Source organism: Balaenoptera acutorostrata, chromosome 16 (assembly GCF_949987535.1).
Source record: "Balaenoptera acutorostrata chromosome 16, mBalAcu1.1, whole genome shotgun sequence".
NCBI classification, from domain to species: domain Eukaryota; kingdom Metazoa; phylum Chordata; class Mammalia; order Artiodactyla; family Balaenopteridae; genus Balaenoptera; species Balaenoptera acutorostrata.
Window position 1 is genome coordinate 35,666,102 of NC_080079.1, and position 13,371 is coordinate 35,679,472.

Genomic DNA, 13,371 nt, shown 5'->3' on the forward strand with positions numbered 1-13,371 from the left:
CAATTTTTGATGTCTGACACTGACTTGTGTGACTAGCAAATATTTTGTTACTTGACACAACTCAAGTTTTTGCTTTGTAGATTCACACTGAGTACTCTGGCACTTGATAACAGATGTTCCTGCAATCAATTTCACTTAGATTCCACTGATGCCAGCATGTATTCTGGGAAATTGGGAGGTCTATCTTTAATTGGGAGGTATAAGATTGTACTGGGATTAAATATTTGGAACAGATATGTGATGCAATGCTGTTACCTTTCTGTAATTTCTATTATGCTCTTATAGTCCCCCCACTTTTGTCTCTGAGTGGTCACATCCCCAAACAGCTTCACTGTGCTATGTACAATGGATATTCTATATAAAGTCAAGAATTTCCTTTTTTGTCTTCCACCAAATTTGACTATAAATCCTAAATAATGAAAAAATAACCATTTAATTAGTAAGAAAAAAGATCTTGAGCTTTTTTAGAACATAACTAATGATCTTTTGCTTGTTCTAGTGATCATTTCCTACAAATAACACACAGTTGCACATATTTTTACAGTTAAATCTTTTTTTTATTCTCTTGTGGAATGCTATGTTTAATGTTACAGTATGGTTGTCAAAGCTACTGAAATGTGACACATCCGTGTCTAAATGCTGCAGAACAGTAAAACTTTATTTTAACAAAAAGTTATTTTACAGCTGAGGTCTGATGGTTTTGAAACCAATGCCTATGTGTATGGCCAGCCACAAACCTGGGGGATGTTTATTTCCTGTACATGTATATACAAATATATCCCATACATATATATGCACACAGGCATGTATTAATTTATGTGTGAAATATATAAAATTATATACATACACATACATGCATATCTATATACATATACCCACCCTCACTATTGAGCTCACTTTTCTAACACTAATCAGCTTCATGCCCAATTATTGCTGCCCAGTATAACTATATGATTTTAGTGCCAATACCAAGCACCCTTTTGGATGCAGGATAGGTACATCTGTGCATATAGATATGTGTATTTATGTATGTTTGTGTGTATAAAGGAATCATTTCTCCCTTTTATGCTTCAGTCATGCATTACTACAATAAACAGTCTTTTCACCATAGGTTTTGAAATTCTAAACAGTGTAAAATCTACTTCTGGAAAACTGTATAGGTTCATAGTTACAAAAAATATATATATTTTATATATATATATGTATATATATATGTATATATATATATATATATACACACACACACACATATATATATATATATATATATATATGATTGAAACCTATTGAGTAGATATGTTCTCAGAATCTGGCTATATCCTAGCCCTTAGATAAATTAAAAGAACACCCTCTTAATAGGATGTTATGATAGCCTTAAATAGAACATTACCTGTATTTAGAATAGTTGATATATTTTAAAAGTTGACAAAATGATGTTAAAGATTTGAACAACACTATGCCTTTGCATTAAATATATAAAGGTTTCCACCAAAAGCTTGGTTCAATTCATTGTCTAAGATTTTCATGTTCCAAGAGTAACCAGTATTGTAGTCATTATTCTTAAAATTATGGCTCATTAAAGGCTTTTATACAAAAAAAAGCCCTGGTTTTAATCATTTATAAAAACAAGTTCTCTTTAAAAGGAAAAATGTACATGAACACTAAAGTACTCATGGATATTATCCTGTACAAAGTGACTACTATGTAAAGATAGATAGGAGGCTTGTTCCCAGTAAGAACACCTCATGGTAGCACATGTAAACCTGGTTTGGTTCCTCTGCTCTGCAGCTATTCAGCATGTAAAATTTAAACCATTTCACATTAAATTTAATACAGTGCAAATGTTTGAGAATAACTTGTTCCCCCCAGTGAAACAAGAACCTGCGTTATGGTGAATATTCTTCAGATCTATTTACACATTGAGCTAAAAAGTTCACCATAAACTTTGAAATTTGCTGAATATCAGCAGAAATGTTACTGAACTAGCAGCAATTGCATTTACAATATTTGATAGTTATTTGAGAGAATGCATGAAATTTTCCAGGCTGTACTCTGAATCGTATTGCTCTTGATCCCAAAGATCGCTCAGGTTTTCAAGAACTGATTTCATACTTGCTTTTCCAGAAGTAGAGGTGTCAGCTTTTTCTCCTTTGCCATCCTTAAGAAAAATTGGAAGAAAGATAAAATGAAAGATTAATTTCAGAAATTTTATTTTCCTTTAAAATATCATACTTGTTTCTAACATTGCACTTTTTCAACAGAGTTAAACACTTCAAAATATGGGGAAGTTCGTGAACTCATAAGATAGCCTATTCTATTTTCCCACAGCCCTAATAATTTATCATTTTATGCTTTTTACTTGAGAAGAATTTTAAGAACACTGCAAAGAACTGTTAACTGTGTCACATTGGCTTTGTCATTCTTCTCCCGTGTGTGTGTGTGTATATATATATATATATATATATATATATATATATATACACCTCTGTATATGTTAGTATTAGATATATAGTTAAATTATCAGCCTTTCCCAAAACCATTTGAGAGTAAGTTGTACATAATTATGCCCCTTTATCCCAAGAACAAGGACATTCTCTTACATAACCAAAGTACAAAGATCAAATTAAGGAAATTTAATATTGGTATATTAAGATGATCTCATATGTAGTCCATATTCAAATTTTGCCAATAAGATCCTTTATGGCAATAGTTCTTGCTTCCTTGGAACACCCCTTGAGCCCAGTTTCTGCTCGCTGAAAGTCACCCATAAGAATATTGTTTCAAACAGAATAAAATACATTTGAAGCAATCCATGTTTCTTTGAGCCTTTTTTCTGGGTTACACAGATCTTGTTCTTTCAACCTCCCTTACGTGACATGATTGAAGAAGCTTTCTCCATTCTGGCCATCTTTTGGGGATTCACTGATTTGTTACTGTTTAAAATGCAGCACCCAGAACCAGACAGTATTCTAAGTGTGGCTTAACACACACAGAGTAGAGTGGAACTACTTTCTCTCACATTTGGACACTATAATTCTGTTATTACAGCTAGTTTAATTGCATTATATAAGGCCATTTCTCACCCTAACTTATACTGAGTGTACAGTTGATTTTCTGAACCTACACAGGACTTTAAATCCAACCCTATTAGTTTTACATTATTAGACCAACCAATATTTCCAGCTGGTGCATCCTTTGATAATGGATTGTTATCTGATATGTTAGTTCCATCATCCACAGTAACAACAATAGCTACTATTTATTATCTTCACAACTCTGTAGTAACATAGGCATTGTTATCCTGCCAAGGCTGAAGATGCTCAGAGAAGTTAATTTGCCTAAGGTCACCAGTTAATAGGAGGCAGGGCAAGAAACGCAGACCCAGGTCTAGCTGACTCCAGAAACAGCTGTCCTTTAGCAGGTAGGGACTAAGGAAAGAAAATCTGGGGAAGACACTGGAGACATCAATCAAAAGTCAGACCTTCAAACATCCCCTAGTATCCTGGAGAGTTCTATCTGGACATCACAAATTCCCACAAAGGGTTGTCTAGGTGATACTAAAGTGAATGACTTTTGCTCCTCCTTTTAATACTTTTACCAAGCAGTTCCAGGAAGTCTGTGAACACATTAAAAATACAACAAATTGTATAAGTTCTTTACCTTATCATCAAGAGTAAACAGATCAAGGAGTTGATCTGTCCCCATACTCTGCAAACTAGAATTCTCTTGGCTGATAACAGTATTTGCTATGTTCATCTTGAATTTCTGCAAACCCATTATTTTCTCTTCCAACGTTCCTCTGGTTATCAATCGGTACACATTAACCACACGTTTCTGAATGAGAAAAAGAAGTTAAGCAACTGTAGCATGAATAAATGGGTAAGTATTGAGATTTACCAAGTCAGAGGGCTTGCATACTTGTACTAAGTACTTAACTACTATTGAATTAGGATTGGGTTTTCTTTATCTGTGCCCATGACCTTAAAATGTTTGCAGACGATCACAGAATATTAGGAATGGACAGTTTCCCAGGTTTTCTTAGCCCAAGCACCTCATTTAATGCATGAGGAAATGGTGCCGCGAAATTAAGTGACTTGCCTAACGTCACAACACTTACTAACATAAGAGCAGGCACTTAAACCAAGGCTTCCTGTCTTGTGGGGGGAGTGATTTTTCCCAGGGCACAAGGTAACACCCACGCATGCTGACTTTTTACCTGCCCAATGCGATGGGCCCGGTCCATAGCTTGTAGATCGCGCATGGGATTCCAGTCATGCTCCACAAACACCACCGTGTCAGCGCCTGTTAAGTTAAGCCCCAGGCCACCAACGTGAGTTGTAAGTAAGAGAACATCTATAGATGGATCATTGTTAAACCTAAAAACATAGATATTAAAAAATAAAATTAGTACATTTCTTCCTAAAGTTACAGTAACAGAAACTGAACTGTTTAATAAAAGTTAAAGAGCACAAATGAGAACACTGCTTTATAATCCACGACACAGACGTTTCTGTGATCACCTGAGTTCAGACTATCAATATACATAACATCTTTAGTAGTAGAAAGAAGGTATTCTAGAATATGTCAGAAATTTCATACCTAGCAATTAAGTCCAATTGCAAAATGGATGCAAAAATGGAACACTAATTATAATTAAGACAAAACCCAACTATGAACCTTTAACATATGGAAACAGAAGAGCGTAGAAAAAGGTTAGATCAGTCAGGGAAGGTAGAAGATTAGCGTGCTGAGGGTTGCTAAAATTGTACTAGTCCTAGAAGATATTGACAAAGGACATCTGGTAGCTTCTAGGAAAAAGAAAAACTAACGTTACTAAGCTACCATTTATTACTCACTCTGAGTCAAGCAATGGGCTTTGTACTTTACATGCTTTATGTTATTTGTTACAACAGCTCTATAAGATATGATTATTGTTATTTGAGAGACTCTCAGGCTGTGTGGATAATAAACAGGCCCAAGAGAACACTGCCTCAGTGGTAGAGTCAGGAGTCAAACCTGGGGTCAAAGTCCCTTCGTGGGTCTCTAACTTTTTTGTGCCTAAAAATCTCTTAGGGATGCTTGTTAAAAATGCTCACTCTTGAAGTCAGCAGGCCTGGGACATAACCTAGGAATATGCATTTTTAAAAACGAAGCCCTGAGATTTCCAAAGCAGAGGGAGCAGACCACACGTAAGAAACACTGCACTCAGTGACTCTGCTTCCAAGCTAGGCCAGCTTCCAACTTGTTTTCAGCAGAGACAGAGGGATCAGGATAAAGAGCTTAGTTAAGCCATTTATTTGCTTCCTCCTGCCCCAACCCCCAAAAACAGATGAGGGGAAAGTAGTTATCTCTACTTTTTGTTGATGCCTTAAATTTCTTTCATGCCCTTAGGGGTGCTTTCCTAATACAGTCACACTTTTTTCCCCCTAACTAAACAAACTATTCAATTATATTTCTGCAGTTCTGTATTGTAAAAAGGTAAAGATTTAGTTGGGTTGAATTATACAACAAAAAAACACATTTGCAAATATCTAGGCAAAGAAGATACTTCATGAGGCAAACTTCTATGTAGGTAATAATAATAAATTGACTATAACTTGATTTGTAAGATTTTAGAAGCCACTTACCGTGAAACAATGGAATGCCTCTGACCAGGAGGTATGCTACCATCTAATCTCAGGTAAGTGACAGAGGGTAAGTGAGGTTTGAGAAGATCATGCTCTACTATATCAAGCATGCTTTTAAGCTGACAGAAGATCAGTATCCTGTGCTGGGCGACAACAGACTCTGTGCCACTCTCGGAAGTGCTGCCATTTCCCAAACCACAGTCCAACAGCAACTTGAAAAAAGAATCAATTGTTACGCAGATGTCCAATAAAAGTAGGCCGTCAATCTCACCAAAATAAATACTTCTCTTTGTGGTGAGAAAAGGTTACTTACCTGTGACCTGAAAAGCAGATTAGCATTTTGGGCTCTCATTTATAACATTTTCTACACTAGCCCGTGTGAAATCTAAAATCGTCATCCATTAGTTATTCTCAATAAAATTTAAGCCAGAATAACTACAAAAAGCTAAAACAATGAAGTCCAGATTTTACAATAAGATCTTAATTTTTAAGGCTAGAAGAACTAAATGGTATTAACATTTACATTAACTTGGAATTGGTTCCTTTAATTTAACCTTTCCAAATTTCAGAATTTTTTAAAACTCCATTTTTAAAAGTTATACCAAGAGTGACATGAGCAAAATGGCAGAGCAAGCAGTTCCTAGAAAAATAAATTCCAGTGATCCACACTGACACACATTATAATCAAACTGTTGAAAGACAAAGACAAAAAGCGAAATCTTGACAACAGCAAAAGAAAAGTGACCACCTCCCCCCACCACACAACCTGTGGGATCTTCGTCTCCCAACCAGGGATCAAACCCGGGCCCCGGCAGTGAAAGCGGCAAGTCCTAACCACTGGACTGCCGAGGAATTCCCAAAAGTGACTTCCTGTAAAAGGGATTCTCAATGAGATGAACACCTGTTTTCTCATCAGACACCATGGAGGACATGACCAAGAAAGTTAAAAGACAATCTATAGAATGGGAGAAAGTATTTGTAAATCATATATCTGATAAAGGCTTAATATCTAGAATATAAACTCCTAAAACTCAACCAAAAGACAAACAATCCAATGAAAAAACAGTCAAAGGACTTAAACAGGCATTTCTCCAAAGATGATATACAAATGTCCCAATAAGCACATGAAAAACATCATCATTAGTCATTAGGAATAGCAAATCAAATCAACAATGTGATACCACTTCATACCTATTGTGATGGCTATACTTAAAAAAAGGAGAATAGTGTTGGTGAGGATGTAGGGAAATCAGAACCCTGGCACATAGCTTGGGAATGTAAATGTTGCAGCCACTGTGGAAAGCAGTTTGGCAGTTCCTGAAAAAGTTAAACATAGAATTGCTATATAATACAGCAATTCCACTCTTAGGTCTAATATTTTAAAGAACTAAAAAGAGGGACTCAAAACAGATACTTATAAGCTAATGCTCATTGCAGCATTATTCACAATAGCCAGAAGGTGGAAACAACCCAAGTGTCATCAACACATGACTGGATAAGCAAAATGTACCGGTGGTGGTAATAACAACAACAACAAAGGACTATTATCTGGCCATAAAAAGGAATGAAGTACTGATACGTGCTCTAACATGAATGAACCTTGAAAATAAGTGAAATAAGCCAGCCACAGAAGAACAACGATATGGTTCCACTTACATGAAATATTTAGAACAGGCAAATTCATACAGACAGAAAGTAGATTAGAGGTTCCCTGGGGTTACAGAAAGGGGAGTGGGAAGTTATTGCTTAATAGGTACAGAGTTTCTGTTTGGTTGATGGAAAAATTTTGGAAATAAATAGTGGTGATGGTTACATAACACTGTGGATGTTATTAATGCCATAGAATTCTACACTTAAAAATGGTTAAAACAGCATATATTATGTTATATATTTTACCACAAGTTTTTAAAAAGCTGTATCAAAAATTTAACCAAATTTAAAAATAAAAGAAATAGTAAACACCTCAGTAATCTTTTGGAAAAGCAAATTTACCTACTGTTACAGACCAAGAATGTACAACACACATCTAACACTTAAAAGACCTACTTACTTGTTTCAAAGCCGAGAGTTTAGGGGCATGTTGAATATCATGGAGAGAAGAATTCTGAACTGCAAGTTTTTCACTAGTACTCTTGAACTCTGGATGTTGAGGTGTTAAGACTAATGCTGGATGGTTGCACAGTTTACGTAGGTACTGTAATGCCTTTAAGAAAGGGAAAAAAGTATATACAAGTCTCCTTCACATGCCACAAATGTTCATATCTCAGTATCTTTCCTATGCTAGTCCGTCTATCTAAAATGCCTTTCTTCCCCTTCTCACTACTCCTGCTCATTCTTCAAGAAACAGTTCAAATATCTCATCTGTGATGTCTTCATCTGTGCTTCTTATGCAACTTGTATTTATTTTTGTGACAGCATTTATAACTTGTATAAACTGTACTGTTTATGTCTGTCTCCCCCACTAGACAATGAGCTTCTCGTGAAAGAATGTCTTATTTATTAGCTCCTAGCTAACCCTTTCCCACTCAAAGTGCCTGATAATGCTGATAGATGAGTCTAGAACTAGACAACATTTTCTAAAGAAAGGTTTCTCAAACTTCAGTGGGTATAAAAACTTCTTGAGGACCTTATAAATCTGTAAATCTCTCCCCTCTACACAGTATTTTGATTCAACATGTCTGGTGGTGGGAAGGGTAAGGTGGAACTAGGTGGTTGTGTTTGAGAATCAGAAGCCCCTCAGGTCTTTTTTTTCTTTCTCTGATTCAGCTATACCCTTTGTCTTTTGTCAATTACTTGGCTTACAGTTTGGGTCTCAACTGTATCCATAAGCACTTTGACAGAAACTGTGGGAGAGGTATAAGCCTTCAAAATCACCTTTTCCCATTTCTATCTTTAAAACTGCTACAAGTCTTTAATTTATTGGTGACAAGGGGGTTTGGAAGGTATTCTACAGTGGAATATTTCAAAAGGGAAAGAAAAAAAGTGACTTGATACTATCTCTTTTTTCTCAAGCACATTCATCATCTGTCTCAGGACTTCTGTGCTTTATGTACACTCTGCCTGGAATCACTCCCCCCGCCACATATCTGCATGCCTCAATCTTCCTTCAGATCTTCGCTCAAATGTCACCTTCTCAGCGACATCCCTGATCACTCTATTGAAAACCACAACCTACCGTGATTCCTATACTGTATAACCCTATACTTGCCTTTTTTTTTTTTTTTACATGACATATATATTTTACTTACTTAATCATTTTTCACCTCTACAAGGGAAGGGGTCTGTTTTGTCCACTGCTTTAATTAACCCCTGAAGTTAGAAAAATTACTGCCTTGTGGTAGATGTTCAAATATTTTTTTGAATAGAAAATAAAAGGTTCTCTATTTTAAAACCCTTCTTTTCATGTAATATACAAACATATATTGTGGTTTTTAATTTTAATATTAAATTACTTATTAATTACTAATTATGAATATGAAAATAAATTAAATTGGTACTTTTACCTATTTTCAAGAATGTATACACAATACTGGAAAAAATTAAATAAACCCGTATTTCAGTGTTCCATGTAAAAATTGCTGCACTGAAGAACATTCTTCAACATTTAAAAAGTGGACTGCAATATATACCTGGAATACATGGCCTGTAGCTTTAAGCTTTGGTTTTTCAGTTTCTTCGGAAAGTGCAGCTGAAGAAACTGTTTCATCAACATCACACTTGGCACGAGACTTAGCAAAATCCTCGTAGAGCTGAACCTGTAAAATTCCCCCCATGAAAGCAATAAGTATATTTATTTTCAATTGTTCAAAATATAACTATATAGCAAAGGCCAATAAAAGCAGTAATTTAAATCAGCCCTCATCAAAGAAAATAAATTATGATACCTATATTTCACTACCTGATTACAGATGATCCACTGCATCTTGGTAAATTCTTTTTAAATTACATTTAGAAAACAAGTTTAACACATTGTTTGGCTGCTAAAATATTTTAAAAAGTAGTCAAATAGTCCTAGACCCAATTTTTCCACTCTGTTCAAGAAGAGAAATACATTACCAATAAAAGAGAACTTTAACCCTTACAAGTAAATGAGGAAATCTTCCTTAAGTGAAGTTACGTGGTCAAGACCCTAATAGGTATATTTCAAAAGACCAAGTTTAAAAAAGGATACTAACTGCAGAACCCATACCAAGTTCAAAGTATTATCTTGGAGTCTGGGTTCCTGCCTTGTATATGCTAAAACAATGTGAAAGGGAAGAGAATCTAGAGTGCTAGAGAACAGAAGTCAGAGAATAAAAACCTGTAGGTGCAAAACGAACCCAAACGTCACTTCCCTCCCCAGCCCCCTCCCTCCAGACTACTGAAATGTGTTTTATGAGGATGCTGTAATACCACCACCAGTGTATCGTCTCAGGTTTTTTCATATGGCACCTTTTCTTTATTATACTTTAAAAAGTCTTCATCTCATTACCTCTAAAAATTTTTCCTTCAAGAAATATTAATCCAATTTTTACAAATGAGGGATGGAGGCTCAGAGTGATGAGGTAGATAACATAAATGATCACAGAGCTCTTAGCATCTAAATTAGTGTCCTGTCCACTAAACTCAAGTTGTATAGATAAATACTAAAAGGTTAAATGTCTATACACTGGAGGGAAAGAAGCTATTTTCCAGGTATGTCTGTATATCTTTTATTCATTTGACCATACTCAATCAACTCTAATACTAAAACAGACTGATGCTCACTAACCTAGAACACAAAGTAAACGTTCAAACAGAAAATTCTGCTTATTGGCCATATCTTACTAAGACAAGAGATAGTTTCCCCTTACAAAAATACTGCACAAGGAAAGGCATACAATAAATTCCTTTGATAATGGTCTCTATGCACAAAATCAGAACTGTGCAGAAGCCAATACTTATTTTGAAAATTTATTGGCAATACTTTAAAAGGGACAAGGTCCCACTTTCCAACTCAGCCCTGATGTATACACCTATAATGCTGCTGTAAGGATATGACATTATAGGCAGACTTCTGGCCCTTATAAAACATTGGCTTTCTTCTTTATCATTTTAACCTTCCAACTTTTTCAATTAACTAGACATATATAACAAAGCAATTATGATACTGGATTTTGTTTTAATGCTATATTCAAAATGCACATACCCAAATGTGTACTTACATATCCAAACAGATTCATTTAGGTTTTATCTACACCTGTTTGAAACTGAATATTCCTGAAGTCTAAGGAAGTAGAAGCTAGATTAGAGTGATAAACCAAAGGCTAAATCCCCTTTATTCAATACTTTTGTGGCTTGTTCAAAACATTCCCCTAATAAACATAGCACCAACAACCACAATTGCGATCACCAGATTCCTAACCTGGAGAGTACTAAGAGTACAGTAATAGTCTTGAATAATTTTGGGTGGTAGATCCTGCAAAACATCTTCTTTCATTCTTCTCAAAAGAAATGGCAGGACTTGGCGGTGCAGTGCATCCATCGCGAGAACACCTATTAATAATAACAGAGTTAACTTTATTCTATTTATTATTATTATTCTCTTATTAATTTCTCTCAATAATAAGATTAAATGGCTTCCCAAAAGTTAGATATAAATTATATTCACTTGCACAGAGTATATAACTGTATCTCTTTTTCATACCTGCTTCTTGTTCACGACTGGAGCTTCGAGCATCCCTACTTGCTAATATAGGTTTACCGTATCGAGCAGCAAACTGGCGTTCAGTCCCCAAAAATCCTGGCATGAGGAAATCAAATAATGACCACAGCTCCAAAACGTTGTTCTGAATATAAGAAAAGAACACCAGTTATCTTGTGTACTAGGATTATTTCCTTATACTTAAAAATGGAACATTAATGAAAGCCCACTGTGATGACATAGATTATCACCACATTTTTGGGTATGAGTCTATACATACATATATTTTAAAGATTTTTTTGATGTGGACCACTTTTAAAGTCTTTATTGAATTTGTTACAATATTGCTTCTGTTTTCTGTTTTGGTTTTTTGGCCATGAGGCATGTGGGATCTTAGCTCCCCGACCAGGGATCAAACTCGCACCCCCTGCGAAGGTACAAGTCTTAACCACTGGACCGCCAGGGAAGTCTCTGTGAGTCTATATTTTAACGTGTAAAATTTGGAGAAAATACTCTATCCTATTTGGAGGAAACTTTCAAGTCTCTTCCACCAGAATAAGCCTTGGTCCATGGTATTTAATTCCTACTGGTGGGTTCCATCAAGTAGTAAATAGAAGAGGAGAAAGATGAATACATGTCTAATTCTTCGAATACATGTCTAATTCTTCTAACTTTGAGACTCAGATTAACAGCAAGATTTAAGAAATTTGGCCAACACCACCATTTCTTCAACACAGGAAAACCTAGAAGAGTTTGGTTATAGGTCAAGTCTACCCAGTATTTATGGGTCATGAGGAACAGGCACAGGTTCTTTCCAATTCTGCTGGAGTTTCATGAAAAAAAAAAAAAAAAAAAAATCAACACTTTTTCATTTTGGATGCTTTCCCAGTATGTGTGGATCCTAAGGTCCCATCCCATCTGTTTACCCCTTCCAGAAGCCCTCCTCACCATGCTGGGCTGCCATTCTATATTGAAACCCTTCTCATCCCACTTAGGCTCTGCCCCACGACTCATGGGCTACCATGGCTGTTTGGTACAGAAACCCAGACACCTTACAGCTTCAGAGCTAAACTGTTGAGGTGTGGAAGGGGAAAAGAGAGCCTTTAAGCAAACAAATACTTCTTTTGTTGTGAAAGCTATAATCAATTTTAAAATACTGTGAAGTTTTCATATAAGCAAAACAAATCTTGATATATCAAACCTGAAAGAGTGATTTTTTTTCCATCTATCTATCTATCTATGTATTTATTTAGGCTGTGCCGTGTGGCATGCAGGATCCTAGTTCCCAACCAGGGATCAAACCCGTGCCCCCTGCACTGGGAGGGCAGAGTCTTAACCACTGGACCACCAGGGAAGTCCCTTTTTCCCTTTTAAATGTACTTTTTCTTACTTCCATTAAATTTTCATATGTTTGTAATTATGTTCTCTCTTGTGGTTATTAAAATCTGAAGTGTTTACTTAATATACAAAACCCTAATACTTTAGTAGTCAGTCCATCACCAAAAATAAATTTAAAAGAAAAGTAACAAATACATAAAGAACCATCATTTTTTTAAGAGTCAGAAGCAATCTTAGAAGTCACTTCGTGTCTATCCTCCAACCAACTGGAGAATGATGGAGGGCATCTTCCCATCAGACTTGGCTATCCAAGCTAGATGTGAACATTTGCAACCAACTCCTCTGGAAGATAAGAGAATCTCTCAAAAGTATCTAAGGGCATTTACATACTCAGCCATCTCCTTCCTTTTCCAAGATAAACTTTTACAATCTCTTTCCTTCAATTGCTTCCTAACCTCAGGTATTCATACCTCTCCTATATGATGAGTCACCTCTGAATCATCTTTAGCTTTTCAATGTTAAATCAGATTGTATTATACTGCAGAAGGAAAATGGCCAACGTGGAAGAAAATGTGACTAATGTCTCCCATACTTTGGACATAAGACTTATGTTTACATAGCCTAAAATTACATTTTAAATATGAGATTTAAAACCTAGTTTGCTCAGATACTGCTACATACCAAATGAACCATTATAAAAGCAAGATAATTATTGGAAATTATCATTCCTATAAACTAAAAAAA

The 13,371-nt window shown here is 35.6% G+C and overlaps 1 protein-coding gene across 2 annotated transcripts in view; it reads right to left on the bottom strand.

Annotated features, from left to right (window-relative positions):
* Positions 1–1,236: 1,236 nt before the first annotated feature.
* Positions 1,237–13,371, bottom strand: part of BTAF1 (B-TFIID TATA-box binding protein associated factor 1) — an 86,594-nt gene continuing 74,459 nt past the window's right edge. The window contains exons 30-37 of one of the 2 annotated variants that reach the window (XM_028167754.2): positions 11,293–11,434; positions 11,011–11,141; positions 9,257–9,382; positions 7,678–7,830; positions 5,628–5,839; positions 4,217–4,376; positions 3,661–3,834; positions 1,237–2,158 (exon numbers count right to left, since the gene is read on the bottom strand). In XM_028167754.2, the coding sequence (XP_028023555.2) occupies positions 2,015–2,158; positions 3,661–3,834; positions 4,217–4,376; positions 5,628–5,839; positions 7,678–7,830; positions 9,257–9,382; positions 11,011–11,141; positions 11,293–11,434 (1,242 nt within the window). In that variant the 3' untranslated portion in view covers positions 1,237–2,014. The remainder of the gene's footprint in view (positions 2,159–3,660; positions 3,835–4,216; positions 4,377–5,627; positions 5,840–7,677; positions 7,831–9,256; positions 9,383–11,010; positions 11,142–11,292; positions 11,435–13,371) is intronic. The other variant, XM_007187496.2, reaches the window with a different exon arrangement.